This window comes from Periplaneta americana, chromosome 6 (genome assembly GCF_040183065.1).
Source record: "Periplaneta americana isolate PAMFEO1 chromosome 6, P.americana_PAMFEO1_priV1, whole genome shotgun sequence".
NCBI classification, from domain to species: domain Eukaryota; kingdom Metazoa; phylum Arthropoda; class Insecta; order Blattodea; family Blattidae; genus Periplaneta; species Periplaneta americana.
Genome location: NC_091122.1, coordinates 51,682,402 through 51,703,636, shown reverse-complemented (window position 1 = coordinate 51,703,636; position 21,235 = coordinate 51,682,402). Strand labels below are relative to the sequence as shown.

General features: G+C 36.2%; 1 protein-coding gene across 8 annotated transcripts in view; it reads right to left on the bottom strand.

The window, feature by feature from the left end:
* LOC138701333 (band 3 anion transport protein-like) overlaps nucleotides 1-21,235 on the bottom strand; it is a 734,049-nt gene that overhangs the window by 321,947 nt on the left and 390,867 nt on the right. The window contains exon 2 of one of the 8 annotated variants that reach the window (XM_069828109.1): nucleotides 20,108-20,593. The exons of the other annotated variants lie outside the window; for them this stretch is intronic. Within the exon in view, the coding sequence (XP_069684210.1) occupies nucleotides 20,108-20,143 (36 nt within the window). The 5' untranslated portion in view covers nucleotides 20,144-20,593. The remainder of the gene's footprint in view (nucleotides 1-20,107; nucleotides 20,594-21,235) is intronic. 8 annotated transcript variants of the gene reach the window in all.

Genomic DNA, 21,235 nt, shown 5'->3' with positions numbered 1-21,235 from the left:
CGAACTCTTCTTCGCCACGGCTCTAGTAGAACCTCTATTATCCGTGGTTATGAAGGAGGTGGACTGAACGATTAATCGAAAAAGTCGGATAATCCATACTATAATAGTACATTATGCAACGAGCCTATAATGGCAGTAATTAAGACGCAAGTATGATTGTTTATGAAACTCGCTTGCGCTCGTTTCATAATTTTCATACGAGAGTCTTAAATACCATTATAGGCAAGTTTCATAAGACTTTTTATGCTCGACCATATTTCTAACTTGAAAGTATTGAAAATCAGGTCTTTTTATGGTTATGTGCGAACTGACCTGAATTGTGAGATGTGCGCAGACGCGAAAGTATTGATTTTTTCCGAGGCCGAATGTCATTGACCTTGGCACAGAATAAGAATAAACATTAGTCTGATACAACTTGGAGATTGATTTAGAATTGAAAAACGAGATGACAAATTGAATTTATTTCAATATTATTTGCAATTAACGCTAATTATTATAGTAACAGAACATAACCTTCTGCGACAGTATTGGATTTCCAGCCTCCGTGACTTTTCGCTAATTGTCTGTCGATTGCATATCCGAGAATAATCGATATAACGGTACAAAGCTGACTTGTGATTGGCTGAAGACCTGTACTTTAATGAGTAGGTGTACTTAATGACATGCATTAAAGGACTGCTACCAGGTGTATAATTACTACATTTCGGCATGGTTCAGCATAAAATATTTTCATGGCTTAAGAGCATAACAGTTTCGTAATTTGAAACTCCTACTATACTGTAACCACTAGTGTCTTCATACTACGCACTGCACTATATAATATGCGGGTTATAATTAAAGAAATCATAAAAACAGTGAAATACAGTAATTCGTAGCACTTTATTCTTGTTTCATTTTACTAAATCGTGCACATTTCTGCTGCCAATCTCATATTCTTATGCGAGATGAGCCACGGTTTTTCCTTTCCCAAACCGCTAACACGTTTCTTTTGACATTTTGCACAGAGTGATCAAATGATGCACGAGTTTTCAATTGTGTGGAAATTCTTGGAGTCATTTCTTTGAAAGGAGATTGTGACTATTTTACAAGTTGTGAAAAACACCCCCTCCTAAAAGTAAGTGTTTCCACTGCTGGTAATGGTAGCATTCCTATTACACTTTCCCCACCATTCATAAAATATTTTGATATGATACCTCTTGCACAAAAGGGGAGATCTATAACTGAAACTTGATTAATATATTTCAGTATTATTTGTATTTATCCTGGTAATAATGAACATTTTAACTCGTAGACATTTTGTTTTTGCAGCATTAACTCCCTATGATTGTACGAGAAGATTCGAAGAGAACGGCAGTTACGTAGACTTTCGGCTCCCCCCTACTGCCATTAATGCATAACACAATGTCAATGCGGCGGTTGCTGTCGTCTGCGATACAACGAACTTTTCTGTTGATTTTCGAGCTCGTCATTTTTTTCCGGTTATTATATGCTTATTTAAGTTGTGTTAACTCTCGCTAGTGGTTTTATATTTTATTTTATCCGTCTTAGTATTTATTTTATTATTGTAAATATTTTTGTTTTATCACTAATATTATTATTATTATTATTATTATTATTATTAATATTAATGAATTATTTTGTATTACTATCTTTGTATCATCTCCGTCGAGATTATTCTATTATTATTATTATTATTATTATTATTATTATTATTATTATTACTATCATCAGCATTATTATTTTGATCTCTGTAAAATTTATGCAGACTACGGGACTGCACCCGAGCACGAGCATATGCTCATTTCGGGTATCTATTCATATGTATTCATTTCAAATGTAAATTGTAAATAAATTTGAAAATTTTAAATTTGAATTTGAACATAGTAGGCCTATGTAACAGTAAAGACTGGTAATGACTCTCTCTAGAAGAAATGCGTACTAATATAAATACATACTGTACCGGTACTTCGTATTTTTCTGCAAAAAGAAAAAAAAAAAAAGAAAAAAAAAAAGAAAAGAAAAACATGAGAAAGACAGTCGGATAACCCACCAATCGGTTAATAGGGTGACGGATAATCGAGGTTCTACTGTACATGTTTCGAAAGTCTGTGATTACTGATGACGAATAAGCAAACTTAATCTTGCATATTTTTGCATATTTCAGGCGTTCCTGAATATAGTTGTGCATATCTTGTAGTATATTTTCAGATTTTTTTTGCATAAATTCAGAAATTTGCATAGCCTATTCTGTAAAAAAAAAAATAAGATACTGGATATTTTGTTAAGTTTATTTATACACGTTTTAATATCTGTGGTCATATCACGTGAGGATGTTTGAGTATATCTGCTATTGGTTTCTATCACCGTGTGTTGTAGACGGCTGTCCACCGCTGTGGAGTAAAGGCCCATTCACAATTAAAATTAAACATAACCATAACATAACCACAGAAGTTTGCGCCCAGGCTGCCAAATGGGATCATTCACAATGATTCACATAAGCATTAACATAAACATTACCGTAAGACGTTAACATGAAAGTTTGCAAACTCCAAACTTTCATGCTTATGCTTACGTGATTTGTAAACAGAACATAATCGTGGAGCGCTGAAGTATACGACAGAATATGAAGAAATGGCGTCGTTGTTATGTTTCCATGTTTACCAACTATGTTTGTTGTTATGTTTATGTTCCCAACGTGAATGATGGTATGACTTCTTGATTTTACCGTAACGTTTATATTCTTAAGTTAACGCTTACGTTATGTTTAATTTTCATTGTGAATGAGCCTTAACAGTTAGCATGCCTGAAAGTGAAACGAGCGAGACCGGGTTCAAATCCTAGTTGGGAAAAGTTACATGGTTGAAGTTTTCCGGGGTTTTCCTCAACTCATTAAGAGCAAATGCTAGGTAACTTTCGGCGCTGGACCAGGAATTCATATACCTTCATCTCACTCAGACGCTATAAGCATAGCAATTGATAAAACGTCGTAAAATAACCAATTAAAAATTATAGATGGCTTGTGTTCATGAAACTGATTTTGGATTTTGATTAATGTTTACGATATTGGTGACTGAAACTGTGATGATTGATGAATCATGTACAGTAAATTCTCTGTGATCCGTTGCTATGTCGTCCGTCCGCTTCGTCGTCCGGCATTCACGTGATTTCATAGGCCACGCCTTACTGCAAGACGGTACGGAAATTAGTTAACTATCCCTCCATCGTCTGCATAATTGATATGAGTAAATATTATAAAGAAATATTTGTGAACATTTGAATAATACAGTAATTAAATCACCGATTACAATAGTTACAATCAGTATATTTTTAAATTTATTCCAATTAACATCAAGGGAAGCTTATTTGCCCCTGATGCAATGTAGCAAGCTAATACAGTCACACGTTCTTTTTGGATTTTGAAACCAGGCACAGTTTTGTATGATATAGATTCTAAAGTTCTTTTCGGTAAACATTTGATATTTAAACCGGTTTCGTCACAATTATATATCTGCTGGAGAGATAATTCTAGTTTACTCACCAAGTCTCGGAATGTAGTTTTATATTCTTCAGCGCAACGGTATCAGCTGACATCCTCTCTCCACAAACTGCAAGTGGACGAACACCATACTTTTCCCTCCATATTGACAACCACCCATCACTAGCAGAGAAATGATCGCCTCCATGTTTCTTATGCATATCAAGCGCTTTCTCTTTCAGAATCGGGCCAGATATTGGAGTACCTTTCCTTCTTTGTTCTTGAAACAACAGAAAGAGTTCCTTATCGTATTTGAAAACACTAGGCTGCTTCAATGCACGGCGCTTGTCATTAGAGCTCGTGGATGCACAATATTCTTCCAATGCAGCCCGATTACGCTTCCAGTCATAAATTGTACTTCTTGGGATACCAGAAATAGTTCCCCCTTCATCCAGCCGCTTCAAAATATCCAATTTGTCTTTTAAAAAATAACTAAACTTCGAGCGTTTATCAGTAAATGTCTTAGGCCCGATTGTATAAACCATTTAATCTTAGATCAGAGGTTAAATTGATCCTTGTTTCAGCTGAACTTGCAATTTTGTGTTGTATAAAGTCTAATCTGAGATTAATTTGTCTCAAACTAAAGTCAACTTTGACTGAAGAAATTTCTCCGATTAAGTTAGATGATCCAAGTTCAGTTATTTATTTTCTGTTTGAAATATACGAGTGACAGATTGTGCAAATAAAATATCCATTATTATTAATATTAATAGATATGATAGGTACATTTATATATATATTTCTTTCAATTTCTTGCCTTAATACACAAACAATCTTATATTTTATAAGGCTCTATCGTGTTCAGCAGTATCAAATAACATAACCTATAATTATATTATGTTTATAACAACCATTAATTATTAACGGATATGATAGGTACATTCATAAATTTTCAATTAACTGTATTACTAAACGAAAATTGTCGTTTTATAAAGCTTTATTATGTTTAGCAGTATCAAACACCATAACATGATAACAACTCGGAGAAAAATAACCTTCTTCTTATTGTCCGCCATTATTTACATTGCACAAAAAACCAGTGTCTCCAGCAGAGTGTATGGAAAGTCGTCAAAAAGTAGTTGTAAAGTCGCTAGATTTCTCATTATCGACAAAGAAAGATTAAATTTTGTCACTATGGGTTACTAAAAAGGTCACTAAATCCCTATTTAAGCAATATAAAAGTTAAAAGAAATTGTTGTTGAAAAAGAGTTACAGTTGCTAGATTGGCAACACTGAACAAACCTGTCCGCGCATCACGTTTTTCACCTGTTTATGCGATGTTGCCAAATCCTTTTCACGTGAACTTAGATTGCATTTGAACCAAGGTAATTTGATCGCAGGAAAGTTTTATACAATAGAAGAAGTGTCTGAACTCGTTCACTTTTCGATCTTCGATCAAAGTTGATCTTTAGTCAGGGAGTTTTATACAATTGGACCTTAGAAAGCATGGTGAACTTCTTCCACACACAACCTGTGATTTACTGAAAGCACGACGGTGTTGCAAATAGGGGGAGGAAAAAAGTACATGGCGGGAGGAAGAAGGCACGTACTGTACTGTGAGTAGCCAATAATAATTGCCTACCCTACTGTCCGGATGAGAGAGAAGTTACTGTATGTGAATTTCCAATCCGGCATAGGCAATAATCAAACGCTTAGGTCTAGTAACTTCCTGAGTAATATAAAGTAGAGGAACACGTATGAAGAAAACAAACTCGCAACTGCGCTCCAGTTTCTCCCCTTCTTGACGCGATGGCATTGGACAATCTACGTTGTATTGCGCTGCAAACGAGCAAGAAGAAAAAACGCTGGCAGCTAAATTGACGTGTTGTCAAGCAAAGATGAAGGCGTGCGATACTAGACAACTGGTGTCGACGTGTTATTTCTCGTGTTAATGCGTCGTTACCACTGAATTCACACTTCACTGACGATATTGTGTTCCAAGGTACGGTGACCTTAACCCACATCTCCACTATAAAACATTTTTCCTTACTTTCATTTAGATGAAATCAACTATTTATGGTTTCAGGCCACGTTTTGAGATTTTGTATCTCATTTACTCGAGAATCTTCTAGAAATTACTGCAAATTCACGCATATGCTGGTGACGTTGATGTAATAGGAAGGATCCGGTCAGCCATGAAAGACGCTTTTAATAATCTCGAAAAGGCAACAAGAAAATATATATACAAGTCAACCACGGAAAGAATACATATATATCAGTTACCAAGAAAGATTGCACTTCTTAACCTCCATTTGTAGGGTGAGTTGGGGTAATTTGGGTGTACGTTACAATTTATTGAATAAAACTTTACCTAATCTTCAAACAAATGTCAATTTAATATCGTCTATTTCACAATTGCCCATCATGGAGTGTTAAAAATTTGTGTTGATCACATTGATACTGCCTGGTAAAAAAAACTGTTTTTATACCAGTACAGTCTATGAAATGACACACCACATTGAAAGCAATATTGTTGGGAAACCATCAATATTTTGGGTTTTCCTTGCGACACAGAATAGCTCACAATAAAATTAAAAATTATATAAGCAGATTTAAAACAAAAGAGATTAAGATATTAAAAATACTAGAACCTAGTACAATTTAAATTCAGTGTATACCATAAGGATGCTGGCGAAATATCGCTATAGAAAATAAGGCTCACTTTAGATACTGATAACAGTAGGTCAAATGCAACTTTACGCAGTATCGTGGAAAAAAAAAATTCACTAGTGTTAAAAGTACAGGGACATCATTTTATTTTTACTTCAATTTTTATTGTACCTGAGTTTTTGAATGTACTTCACTCCCACCCCTTCTACTAATGAAGTAGAACCAAGATCGCATATAGTAAACAGCAATGAGTTAGTGAGTATAGTACGTTCCAGAAATATGTTCGCGTTTTCCAGTGACGAAAAGGCTTTCAATATTGAATCATATTTTCGCACAGTACTGTCCGTTTGCCTACGTCGCATCCCGATTTCCCCCACCTGCTTCTGCTCGCCCCTCTATAAGAGCTGGGCTATCTTAGCTCTTTTCTGAAAACATTAATTTCTCTTAGGAATTGGACGTTTACGTAATATTATACAACTGTTTAAAATAACTTAAATAAAATGGCCTCGTTAAGTAATTAACTGTCACGTGATTTCCTCCCTTTCTACAATCCTGCGGCGTAACCACTTGGACGGACAGTAGTAATTTTATCTTTTCGGATCGAGCAGAAGTGACGATTGAATTTACAGTACGTAAGGTACTCTTTTATAGAGTAGGTACAGAATTATTTCAACATGAGTTACTAGTAGGAGAAGGACGAAACTAGCAATTGGAATTAGATGCAATAGTTTATAGCGCGATAATATGCACAAAAGAACTGAAGCCTGTATCGAAATGAACGGCCACCATTTTCAAAAATGTGTTTAAATATCCATATTATGATTATTTTTCAATTTAACTTAATTCTCTATATTGTACGCTAATGTGCTGTAGACAGTATAATATACACTGCATAATGGATACGTTCGCATGGATAACTCGGTTCGTGTGTAAAAACATTTATTCTTAATACATTATTGTATTTTGATTAAAAAAAAATCAAATGAAAATTATCAAACTCAAAATCGCGATATTTCCTACTTTACGTAAATGGATTAACTACTTTTCTTCCCTCCTATACTTAGTAAAGTGGTTTGTTTGTGTTTTACGCCAGTATCATCGAACTGCAGTCGTGGAAAGGGGTATCAAACTGTGTTTCCGGTTCTCTAAAGGTATAGCCAGGTTAATATTAAAAATGTTAGTAAAAATAAAATGATGCCCCTGGACTTTTCGCACGCTACTGTATAATACTCAGTTATCAGTAACGTATTGAGTGGTGTTCCTGTAGTGGGCGGAGTCAGCTTTCCAAATTAGAAGTTTCCATAACAGACGATTCCAACGTAGGGACTCCACTGTGTGTGGAAAGGATCAAAATAAGTAAAAACCTAAGAATTCGAACCCTGGTAATTATAGTCTCATTTTAATACTCACCTAGTGAAAGTCACGATGTTAGCTTTACTTAGTAGAATCTGAGCATCACTTACCTGAAACAAAGAAAAATGTCTAAGTACATAACAAATACAAGGAGAACTGAACGTAACTATGAAAGCAGAGGATAGAAATTCATGGTATAATTCAGAAAAAAAAATTGTTTACATTTTTATATGAATTTTAGTCGCATTACTCTAGTGAAAATTATTTACTGCAGGGGCTGGAGACTTTATCCTTTCATTCTTGAAGAATTTGGTGTATAATATTATATATATATATGTGTGTGTGTGTGTGTGTTGCGCGCGCGCGCGTGCGAGTTGAGCTAATACCCCTGGAAATAGGTTTCCCTTAGTACGGCACGGTTCGAAAAGTGGTATGCGAGTCCGCTTAAGACTGGTTCACAATAAACCGGGAACGGAAACTACAACGAGAACTAGAAGTGAAATATTGTTAAAATAAATGTATTTATATGTGAGCATTCACAATTAACTATTGAGAATGCTCACATTTAAATGCATTTTATTTTAACTTATTTCCGTTCTCGTTCATGTTGTCATTTCCGTTCCCGGTTTATTGTGAACCAGCCTTTAGAGGTATATTCCCGTCGCTCTCATTTCCGGCAGCCCATCACGTTGCAGGTTGGCTACATTTAAACGTGTGCGTCTTGCCATTCGCTGCTGATGACGTTATGCACTTCCTAAGGCTCGATAAATACTTAATATAATCACCCACAGTGCGTTTGATTTATTTATATTATCATAGAGCTAATGTTTAACGGTAGCTCGACAATGAGAGAACAAAAATGGCGAACGATACTATCTACCTAGATTTTATAGAGCCTTCACTTCCTAAGGCGTAAGCAAAGAGGAGGAGTCACGCCGGAAATAACAGCGACGCGACTATAATTCAGTGCGTCAGGTTTCGGAAATAAAATCAAGAGACTTATACATAAGATTGCACATGTAATTTGACAATTGTTATAATAAGTACTGGAACTGCCCAGTACGATAGTTTTTGTATGATTTTTCCGTAATATTTATCTATCATACATGAATATCCGCTGTTCTAATATGTACTGCATTTGCACATACTGAAATGAACTGAACTGAATGGAAGTCAGCTGTATAATAATGCTCCAACAATGATGTTTCTTCAACCTGTGTTAACTGCGCTTACAATGCAACATAATACATTCTCCCGCTCGATCGCAGGGAAATGTACCCACCATTTCCTCGGCAGCAGAGTTCGATCTCTAATGTAAAAGTGCTGACGGCATTTATCTGAGACAAATCTGTTCCCTGGCGAACGCTCTGTAGTTATTGATATATTTGGAATGTAAATTATAAGCATAAATTTGGAAAGGTATGCTGATACTAACATGACTATGTTGTGAGGAAAAGATGTAATTATTTATTCAGTACTTGAAAGCGTTTATTTAATGTCGGTTTTTGAATTCAACTTCATTGAGACACACATGCGATGAAAACTGGCGATATTAACGCACTGATGGAATGCAAATGGTACGAGGAAATAAAATATTCGGAAGAACCGTGTCTATAGCCGCTTTTTGCATTACAAATTTCATGAGTTTAATCCTTTGATGTTTGTGAGTGCTCTTTTCATCGACGAGTTGCCAGTTCCTAACTGAAGTGATACTCTGCGAAGTCACCAATATACCAACGCTTCATGCGTGTGAAACCCGAGGGCCAGAGTAGAGTTAATATAATACAGCAAGAGTTTTACGTAGAATAAATAGTTACACAAACATACGGAAATGTATAAAGAAACACAAATCGAGCTTAAAGTATATGTAACAAGTGAGAAATGTATAAAAAGTTCACAGGAAATACTGTGTCTCCGGGTTAGAGGTAACCAAAAATTTACACATAATATACAGTCTGATCACAGTATAGAGAACATACAGTAAAGACACCCAAGCCATTTCGTGGGAACAAATTCTGAGTGTGCATGTCACGAAACCGGGTGTATTATCTGGAACCTCCACCAGATGGATCTCCATCTACGACAGGCTGGCATAATTTCATATTAACGGAAAACATTCATTACTCATCTTTTAACAATTTTAAAGACATGAGGCAAAGGAATGGCAATATAACCATAATAATAATTACTTCCGTATGCAATCATCATGAAAATATTCACTAATTGACGCTAACGTTCAAGTCACTGTTTGAGGCTTATGTTGGTAAAATTGATTCAAGTACAACATAATACATCATGGTGTCCGTTGCGGTGAAGTTCGAACATGAACGTCAACAATGGATATAAGTATTTTGACTTCCTAGCGACATAATATTAATGATGGATAATATACCTACAAGATTATACCTACAAGACCAATAAAATAAATAAATATTTTACTAATATTTTGATAGTGGTTTGATACTAGCGACATAGTTGGATTCATTGAGAACTAGACCTTACTGAGCTTGAATTCAGTACGAACTACATCAAAGGTGGCGACAAGAGTTGTCCCTACTGATTCTTCGTATACTGTGGTCTGATCCGTTTGGGTATGGATAATATATTTATCCTTTGAAGAGGTGGAAAGATTCAAATATCTGGGCGCAACAGTAACAAATATATAAATAATACTCGGGAGGAATTTAAACACAGAATAAATATGGGAAATGTCTGTTATTATTCGGTTGAGAAGCTTTTACCATCCAGTCTGTTGTCAAAAAATCTGAAAGTTAGAATTTATAAATCAGTTATATTACCGGTTGTTCTGTATGGTTGTGAAACTTGGACTCTCATTTTGAGAGAGGAACATAGGCTAAGGGTGTTTGAGAATAAGGTGCTTAGGAAAATATTTGGGGCTAAGAGGGATGAAGTTCCAGGAGAATGGAGAAAATTACACAACACAGAACTGCAAGCATTGTATTCTTCTCCTGACATAATTAGGAACATTAAATCCAGACGTTTGAGATGGGCAGGGCATGTAGCACGTATGGGCGAATCCAGAAATGCATATAGAGTGTTAGTTGGGAGGCCGAAGGAAAAAAGACCTTTGGGGAGGCCGAGACGTAGATGGGAAGATAATATTAAAATGGATTTGAGGGAGGTGGGATATAATGATAGAGACTGGATTAATCTTGCTCAGGATAGGGACCAATGGCGGGCTTATGTGAGGGCGGCAATGAACCTCCGGGTTCCTTAAAAGCCAGTAAGTAAGTAAGTATGAACAATTTCTTGCTGGTAATATGATTAAAAATGGGAGTTTACATATATGATAATCAACAATGCATAATCTGAAAGGACAAATAAAAATCGTAGATGATTGGCTACTACAAATCAACAGCCGGCACAATATGTTCTTTGGTATGCTGAATTTGAGAGTGTTAAAAGAGTTCAAAGGGAATTTCGACGTGAGTATGGTGTGCGTAATGTACCTAAATACGATTCCATAATGTTGTGGTATCGAACATTTGTAGAAACAGGTTCTGTGTTAAAAAAAAAAAAAAAAAAAACATGCAGGAGGTCGCAGGCGAAACCCAGTACGAAAAGCAGCTTACTCTTGACTTGGTTCCCAAACTCCCCAGATCTAACCCATCCTGACTTCTTCGTGTAGGGCTTTGTTAAAACATTGTCTATTCACATAAATCCAAGAACATTGATTATCTGAAGGTATAGATTACTCAAACTTTTCAACAAATCACCCCTCGTATGTTGCAACGGTCATGGGCTGAATTGCATCACCGTTATGAGTTGTGCAGGGTGCGCAATGGGGGTCATGTTGACTTCTGAGGAATCTCCCATCTTTCAGTGCTGTATGCACGAAGTTTCAACAAATGAATTTCAGTAGTAAATGTTTTACAGTGTTTTTGTTTTATCCATACCCAAACGTCACCTGTGAAGTACTAGCGAAGAACTAAATGAATAATTTTATTGTTCAAGTATAATTTGATTCCAGAACATCTTTGACGCGACAACGGGCATACGTAACTATCGAAGTAATAAAATTAAGTTACTTAAATGTATCGTAGTACAATAAAATTAGATTGTTTAACGTTTCCGGACAGTTTTCTTGTATTATAAGCATTTATTAATTACCTACCCTTCTTGGTTGTTAGGCTTCCTTAAGCCCTTGTTACGTTTACAAGCGTCGTTTAGCTTTTTTTTTTTTTTGTTTTAGGTTTTATAAGATTCTTATATTTTACTGCGGGATGCATGAAACGGGCAATTGTGTTGCAATATTAGAGATACAGTGGAGTCCCTTCTTTGTTCATAAATGGGGGCAAAAATTATTAGCCAATCAAAGGCCATTTAATACATTTGCACGTACTGTGTACTACGTTATTGGTCTTATGTGTCCGCCCCCTACCTCGGCGACGCAACTACTCTCGAGGAATGAACTCAGTGACTCGTAGACAGAGGACGTGGTGTAAGCAACCGGGTGAGTACAAACACGATTTACTATTTATTTATTAATGAGGATGATGTACTTGTCTTTAAGCGTTTGAGGGACCACGCAGCACGTTTCATCCTGTATTTTATCCATAACTGGTATCTAAACTGGTCTTTATTTCATCGTCCTTAGCAATCTAATCAATGACTTTATTCACAGCAGTGAATTTTTTTTAAATCACTCTCTCCATGGCAACCAACATATTAAGAACAATAAACTCCACACATTCATTCCTTTATTACTTTTCTTCACAGAAAACACATTAAAATTTAAAATTAAATTTAAATATCAGTAATGGATAAAATATTGTATAGCACATGAGAGTATACCGACTTTATACGCTCGTAGAAATTATCACTCCGGCATCAATAAATTTATTTTTTTTATATTATACAACTACTGTATCTCAAAATCTTTTATGTTCGTTGCTACACTTCAATGTGGGCGCTATTTGTATGTCGACAACATCAAAATAGTAATCAAACTTTTACCAAGTGTTTACCAGCATTTGAAGCGTTTATTATTAGAGAAAATAATTAGTTAATTATTAGCTTCAACAATACGATGTTTTGAATCACCAAATCTCGAATTTTGCTCTTGTACACATCTTCAATAAAGCCCCATGCAAAAAGGTCAATGCTGTCATATCCAGGAATCTAGGCGGCCAGGTAGTTGGACTTGAAAATTTAACATTCAGATCATTTTGCACAATTTGCTTACATCCAACAATGCAATAACGACAAGCGAAACAGCGGAAACGGCGTTTTTTCTTTCTTATTGTGCTGTCATTTGTTGTTTCGGTCAACAATTATCAATTACGGATTTCCTGAAATCCTTTGAGCTGTTCTTTCTAATGACACCGGTATGAATTTCGTAAAACACTTAAGTAACAGAATTATAGCAATTTATAACCCCCGAATGTTTCTGCGGACACACTGTAGATTAATTCACGAAAGTAAGGCTATGGCTCTATATCTACAGGGACATCATTTTATTTTTACTAACATTTTAAATATTAACCTGGCTATACGTTTGGATTAATGGTTCAGAGCCGGAAACACCTTTTGCTACCCCCTTTCACGATTGAAGTTCGATGATTCTGGCGTAAAATACAAACAAATCACTTTACTAGGTATAGGAGAGAAGAAAAGTAGTTCATCCATTTACGTAAACTAGGAGATATGTATAGTAATTTTGAATTTGATAATTTTCATTGGGTCTTTGTTTAATCAAAATACAGTACTGTATTAACAATACATGTTTTTAAATAATTTCAAGGGAAAAATTCTTCCGGGGCCGGGTATCGATCCCGGGACCTCTGGTTGAACGTACCAGCGCTCTACCACTGAGCTACCCGGGAACTCCACCCGACACCGTCTCAACTTTTCCCTTTATATCCACACAACTCGCGTGGGCTGACGAAACGCCAGAGACCCACAACGAGTGCACACAATCTCTGTGTGACTTGGAATTGTGGTTTTCTGTTAACGTCCACAGTAGCGTATATATTATGCAAATCTAGTCTTTCAGGTGAAGCTCCCTGTAAAGCAGATTTGAATAATTTCAAGGGAAAAATTGTTCCGGGGCCGGGTATCGATCCCGGGACCTCTGGTTGGTAGAGCGCTGGTACGATCAACCAGACGTCCCGGGATCGATACCCGGCCCCGGAACAATTTTTCCCTTGAAATTATTCAAATCTGCTTTACAGAGAGCTTCACCTGAAAGACTAGATTTGCATAATAAATGTTTTTACTCACGAACTGAGTTATCCATGCGAACGTATTCATTATGCAGTGTATATTATACTGTCTACAGCACATTAGCGTACAATATAGAGAATGAAGTTAAATTGAAAAATAATCATAATATGGATATTTAAACACATTTTTGAAAATGGTGGCCGTTAATTTAGATACAGGCTTCAGTTCATTTTTGCATATTGTCGCACTATAGACTATTGCATCTAATTCCAATTACCAGTTTCGTTCATTCGTACTAGTAACTCATGTTGAAATAATTCTATACCTATTATATAAAAGAGTACCTTACGTACTCTAAATTCAATCTTCACCTCAGTCCGACCCGCACAAATAACATTACTCAGACATGCTCTCTACTGTCCGTCCAAGTGGTTATGTCGCAGGATCGTAGAAAGGGGGGAAATCACGTGACAGTTAATTACTTTTATTTAAGTTATTTTAAACAGCTGCGGGTGAGGGAAATCTGTATGCGACGTAGGCAAACGGACGACAGTACCTGTGAGAAAATATGATCCAATATTGAAACTCTTTCGTCACTGGAAAACGCGAACATTTTTCTGGAACGTACTATACTCACTAACTCAATACTGTTTGTGTTTACTACGACCTTAAGGAGACTGACTGTATACGCTAGGTTCTGTGAGGAGAACAGTTGGAAGTTCACTAGTAGAGGGGGTGGGAGTGAAGTACATTCAAAAACTCAGGTACAATAAAAATTGAAGTAAAATAAAATGATGTCCCTGTACATGGTCCATCGTAAAAATGATTTCATTTTTCTTCGAAATAGTACGGGGCCAATTACCACCCAAGAACTTTGACTTGTTTGTAACTTTCTGCTTTGTTACTACTGTTACGTTTATAATTTTCTACTGCCGGTACATCAGTGGTAAAATAGGTACGAAGATTACGAAGCAAAAGAGGATATGCTTCAGTCTACAGCCGATGCATGACGCGAAAAGCTGTCGGGCTCTAATGATCAAAGCTACAAAAACTGATAACGAAAATGCAACCGAGGCCCCTAACAGGGGAAGTTACTGTAGTACCCTCACCGAAGTAGCTCACGCAATCTTTAAAAACTCTTCACATGTTGTTAAAATAGCAGAGTCGAGAGACTGTGAAGTAGTAGAAAAGTTTCCAAAACGTCTTTATCGTGCTTGAATGGCTTGTTTACGTTGAGTCGGAGCCACTGGGCTTCGTTGACATTTCCGATTTCTAACGTTGAAAACATATACACGGAGCGGAAGGATATGGATACATTCATAACTTTAAAACCATGTCGAAGTTTGACAAAATGGTTACTACTAACTCTGATCACATATAACAGATTGATCAGCCTAATGAACTTTCAAGACAACCACTTTTATGAATTTCACTATGCTGCCATCTAGAAATTGAAAAAGAAGTCACGTTATAACCAGACTGCGGTTTAGGTTACCGAAACGCATCAAGTTACAAACGCACTGACCACTCTGTTGTGTAGATCGAGGGGAATGGGAGGTTGAGAGTGCAGTTACTCCTTGGCTCAACATGAAAACATTCAGTCACTGGACACAAAATAAATGTTACGTGTAGAAATATATATTCTTATACAGTGCATTTCTAGTATAACAAATAATGCCTACATTACAGGTTTCAATTTACATTATACTGTAAAAGTTTTAACAGTATGAATTATTAATTTGTGTGAGAGCGAAAAAGAAAAAAAAATACAGTACTTACATAAAATACATTTCTTCACAATTCAATGCACCGAATTACAAGGTACGAGTACATTCGCAGCGTATCAGAAGAAAAGTATCTCCTACTTTCACTCAAAATAACTTTTTTCAAGGAACGCTAAAGGGATGTTGGCATGTTCCAACGTAATACACAAATCTCGAATAAATTCTTTTTCATGTTTTATATCTGATTCTGATGTTGAAGGCCAGTTTTGACTGTATAATTAAATATTTTCCATGTATCTTTTGCTATTACAATGCTTTTGAAAGAATGGAGTTCTATCTGTCCTTATACTTTTTTAACAATTTGCAAAATTCAGTGTTTTTTCCCCCCTTTAATAAGAAAATATTCCTTTCCGAACTTCTCTATAAGTTCGTTCTGAAGGGAACGCTTGGTGCTCTTAATTTTCGACATATAGTAGAACCTCTATTATCCGTGGTAAAGAAGGGGGTGGGCTGAACGGTTAATTGAAAAAATCGGATAATCCATACCATAAAAGATATTCGTAAATTAGTGAATAATATTTACACTTTTGTATTTCCCTCCATGATCTTGTATTTAACACGCTAGGTAGAAAATCAGAAGTTCACTAGTTTAAGTCTGGTTGCCAATGACAGGTTTTTAAGGGGCAAGGAAACTCATTGTAATGGCTGTCTGTGGAAAGATGAGAATAGTGGAGATATCGTGTTGTAGACTTACATACTTTATACACTCTATCCTTAATTTGTATTACATTATACGGCTACACAGTTGTAACTCCAGTCTCGTTTTCTGATGCGAGGTAAACCACAGTCTCTCTTTCCCCAAACCATTCAATAATTTGCACTTTTTCTATACTTAGTACAACATGATTTCTTTTCATACCCGTGGAAGACATTTTGATGGGTCTATAAAGTACAATTCGAACAGTAGACCATAATAGTGTGTTAAAGTAAATGCTTGTAAGAACACTCTCTAGAAAAAACGAGCTAATATAAAGTTCACTACCTACTTCATATTTTTTTGTAAGAGAAAAAAAAAAGCGAGAGAAAGAGAGTCGGATAATCCGCCAATCGGTTAATAGAATGATGGATAATCGGGGTTTTCTTCAGTAGTGTGAATTATAAAACAACTAAATTAACAGTAACAGAAATATGAATGTAAAATAACCAAACAAATAAATGAAAAGAAATAAAATATACTTGTTTACTCACAGGATCTCAAGTAAGTGTGGTGATTGCAAGGACCCACACCAAGCAGAATTAGAAATGAGGTAAAGTAATTTCTTACGAAACCAACTGTACTCTCACAGTGCCAAACCACCCCAGGGCCTGGCTAACGAGTAAGACAGGCTACGGCGCGACGTCACATTCTTAGTCATAACTAGACTTCGTGGAATTGCCACGAGAATCGTAAGGTTTACTATGCACGCAGTATAGACTGTATGAGAAGGGGGCGTGGAAAGGATAGAGTATGCCTCTGTTGTAAACACTGAGCAGTATACTCCGGTTACAATAAAACCTGTATCCTGCATTCAAGAAATATAATGAATGATAGTAGGAAATGTCTAAACATGTAAATACACAATTATTTTGTAGTGAGGTATATTAACTCTTAAAATTTAATGTAATATACTCACATCATCCTTGAATATGTGCATTGCAGATAAGAGTTACGTACATTTTGAGCGACTGCAAAGTGAACCTCCTCCGATGATCACTCAAACAGTTTTTATATTGGGAAAATGTACGTTCAACATCACACGATGTAATACGTGCATATTTGAAGAACGGAAAGTCACTACTTTTTAGTACACCAACTTCAGACATCTTGTCGTGACCTGATGGTACATCATTTATAATACGAAGTTGTGAATAGGCAGAATTTTTAGCAATAATGTTTCTCAACTTACATTTCACTTTTTCCTGAAATTAGTGAATTGTTATTTTGGATAACTGTTTGTGATACTTTATACACTATACCAAAGGGTTCTGAGAGTTGTGTTTTAGACGATTCTAACAGGGTGATGCTTTTGGACACGATTTTAAAATTAGAATCAATTAACAGAATATCTTCCAATATCTATTCAGAAGGCAATGATTTTACAGCTGCAACAGCGGAATTGTCTGTGCTATCCAATGCATAAATTATCTCCATTATTTTGCCGTAATATTCTGCATAATAATTAACAGCATCCAACCACGTTTTCCAACGGGTCAAGACTGGCTGCGGGGGTAAGGGTATTCTAGGGGCAATTGTTTGGAACAGCAACACTCTCATTGTAGCATGTTTGATTGAATTCTTGTCTGCACTGAACAAATGTTAAGCTTTGACAATTCCAACCACAGTAATGCAAAAACATGTGCTTACTTAGGTATACATTAGCTGTAGCTGCTCTATCTATTTGGACCGATCACATCTCTAAACACGAACTGCTTATACTACGAGACGGGAGGTCGCTCACCTCTTCTATACTACCTGATTGCATGCTGCGTGTGGCAATTCAACGAAGTCTAGTCATAACATGGCCGACACTGAACAAGTTTATATATAAATGCACGCTTAACATGAGTTTAATATAGCAATTCCTTTGTTTTTTAGAACTTTGAACATGTATTTATGTTAGGCGATTGTCAATATGGCCATGACTAGACCATAATAATCACGTGACTCCAATTCGTGACGAAGCCTGTCTTTCTCGTTAGCCACGACCCCAGGGGTCATGACGTCATGTATACTCCGTGCGTTCCAAACTTCAGTCTCGCGAATCGGTGATCCTAGGCCGAAGTCTGGTTATAACCCTTATGGAATTGCATGGAAGCACTGTACTTCCATCTAGCGGTCGTTACCAAAAAATTCCTTTTCGACAGTGGAGGCTCTAGTGGTTGTTCCCATATTATGTTGCCATTTCATAACATGGGAATGGCCAATTTGATATATCTATAAGTGATCAGAACTACTAAGTATTTGTCTTCAACAATAAAATTATGCAATGATTTTCGGAATTGAAACGCCCACAATAACAAAGTCGCAAAATGAAGATTTCCATGAATCTTATAATCAAACTTATCCTGCAATTCCATCACCACACTTACAGCAAGACGATCTGACTACCACCTCCACAAATGACTCGCTTTTGTGGCATGTATAAGGTCATCACGTTTTACTCTTGCAAAACTAACATTGTAGTTACTCGTAAATTTGATATGTTGCAAAAGAATAGCTAAAAGAAAAACGAATTATGGAAGAATTATTTATTTGGAATTGGACGTTTAGAAGAGGTCTTCGGAAGTTTGAGAACCCCACTACGATAAGTAAACAGATGAAATGAAGTTATTTAATCTACGATTTGCAGATAATATTGTGCTTCCAGCAACATGGACAAAAATATTCGAGATTACTCCCGAATGAGCCTATCGATTTAACAAAGAATTATAATGACGGTGCACCTAAGAAAACTAAAAATATTGGCCAAAATCGGATAGAAGTTGCAAGAAATAACGAAAAGAATGACCATTCACAAGAATAGAAATTTAACTCCGCCAAATTGAAACCTTTACAGCAAGAAAGAGGTAACACGAATATCTATTGTTAAAAAATCTATTGCTAAATTCAGAAGCATTGGTCTACGTTTTAGAGTAACAGCCATAATATAATTAAAACGATTAATGCAGAAGCTGTGATCATTAGGGTTCTCCTTATTCTCCTGTACAGAGTACAGACAAGGTTCCATATTACAGATTAAAGAGTTGAGAAATTGTTAACATAACATGGATAGACAAGTCTTCAATATATCGTTAAGAAATGAACTAAAAACGAGGAAGTCATATAGAACAGAGATCGAGAACGTTTGTGACGAGCAGAAGTAAATTGGAAAAAGGCTGGCCACGTTAAACAATCAAACCTGGCCTATTTTACATACTAACTGCATGAGGTCCAAAAATAGGCAACATAAATACCAGGGGAAAGGTCACGGTGGATTTCAAATTGAAGAAAATAGTCAGAAATTGCAGGAGAATGGAAGATGACAACGGAATATTCAAAATATTTCCTGGATGACTATCTGTAAATTGTTTTTTAAGTCACCTTGCTTCAATGCAAAAAACCTTTAACTATCCTATGTTTTCTTATTTGTGAGTAAATAAAACGACAATCTTCATAATATTAAGAGTAACCTGAGATTCGTTACAGTTATCTAACGTCCAAATTGACAAGACACTTCCTATGGACCAACAAAGGAACACCCCGATATCAGGTTTCGAAACTTCTCTTGAAAGTCATATATGGATAGACAGTGTTAAAGAAATGCTAAATTAAAAGAACTGTCAATACCACTTTACGAAAGGAAACAAACTTCCAAAAGTAGTGCAAAAACCTTTCTATTTCAGCACTCTGAATCAGACTCTTGATCATTCACTCGACACAACTATCCCTGATACTTTATTTCTCCTCAGCTAAATACTAAATCTATAGACAGAACACAAGGTCAGCCAAAACTCTTAAGACCTGTACGAGTGGCGTCTCTCGAAACTATAGTTTGGCAAGTAGATCGCCAGATCTCGCGGATAACATTCTTGTCTTTTCATGGTACGTACAACAGTCTGGCAAGTGATCACCCGCGTTAACTAGAGAATTATGTAATTAAGGAAATAGAAGTGATCTTACCTGAATTTCAGAGTAGTTACTCAAAATGTTCTCCATTACGTTCTACAAACATGTTGCAGCGATGTATACAGTTTTAGGGCATTCGCTGAAGCTCATGACATCCTCATTAATACCGTGTAGTATTTCTTCCTTGAGAACATCCACAGTTGATTTCGTACACTTTTTTGTTAACATAAAATTCACACACCAACAAATCTGGAACCCCAGCCGGGCCATAGTCCACTATTTCTTACTTTGTAATCAAAAGTTCTATGTAGGGCTTCCACTGAATATACCCATGTGTTTGCAGATGGACCATCTTCCTAATTCTAGTCTTGCTCCGTGAGAAGTTGTAAAAACGGTTTCAAAATGTCGTTCACGTAACGGTCCCATTTTTGTTCATATATAGTAGTGGGACTTCATAAGATCAATGTGGACTTCCAGTATTCCAAAGATGACAATAGTTGACGTTTCACATAGTCTCTCAGGTGAAACCAAGCTTCGTCACTGAAAAGAAGAAGCATTGGATCAACGTTTCCGCTTACGCTTCAGACAACGTTTCTGTTTATCGAGAACGGAACATAATTTTCCTCACTTATTAAATAATTTAACATCACAATTGTTTGCAGAGACAACTCAACGACTTCTTCAGTAAATACTAGAAAAATGAGTTTGTTGTTGTACTGTGTATCTAACCACTGTTAAAAATACATATTTCTCAATACAATTCAGATAACTGGCTCGGACTGACAATGTAAAGTTCCAGCAGAATTGTGTTACTAGTGTAGTAAGTGATCGATATGAAAACTCACGCATTGTGTCCTGACAGGGGTTAAAACAAAAGTAAATTACCGCCATTGTTATCGAACAGTGAGATTGCTGTGTAACAAGTATGCGTTGATTTTTCCGACCTCATGTATTGAATGTAATTAAGGCCCTGTTAAGCAACTGCACTGAAATTCAGGTTGAGATTCTCTCCATTTCGTTAAATAATTCACTAGTTACGAGAAAGATCACTTGCCAGACTGAAGAGCCTTCAGGCGCCAAGAACGTTATCTGTGAGAACTGGCGATCTGCTTGTTAAATTGTAGTACCGAGAGATGACAGAAATGCCGATCCCTTAGGTTTGATTTATCTTATATAAATATT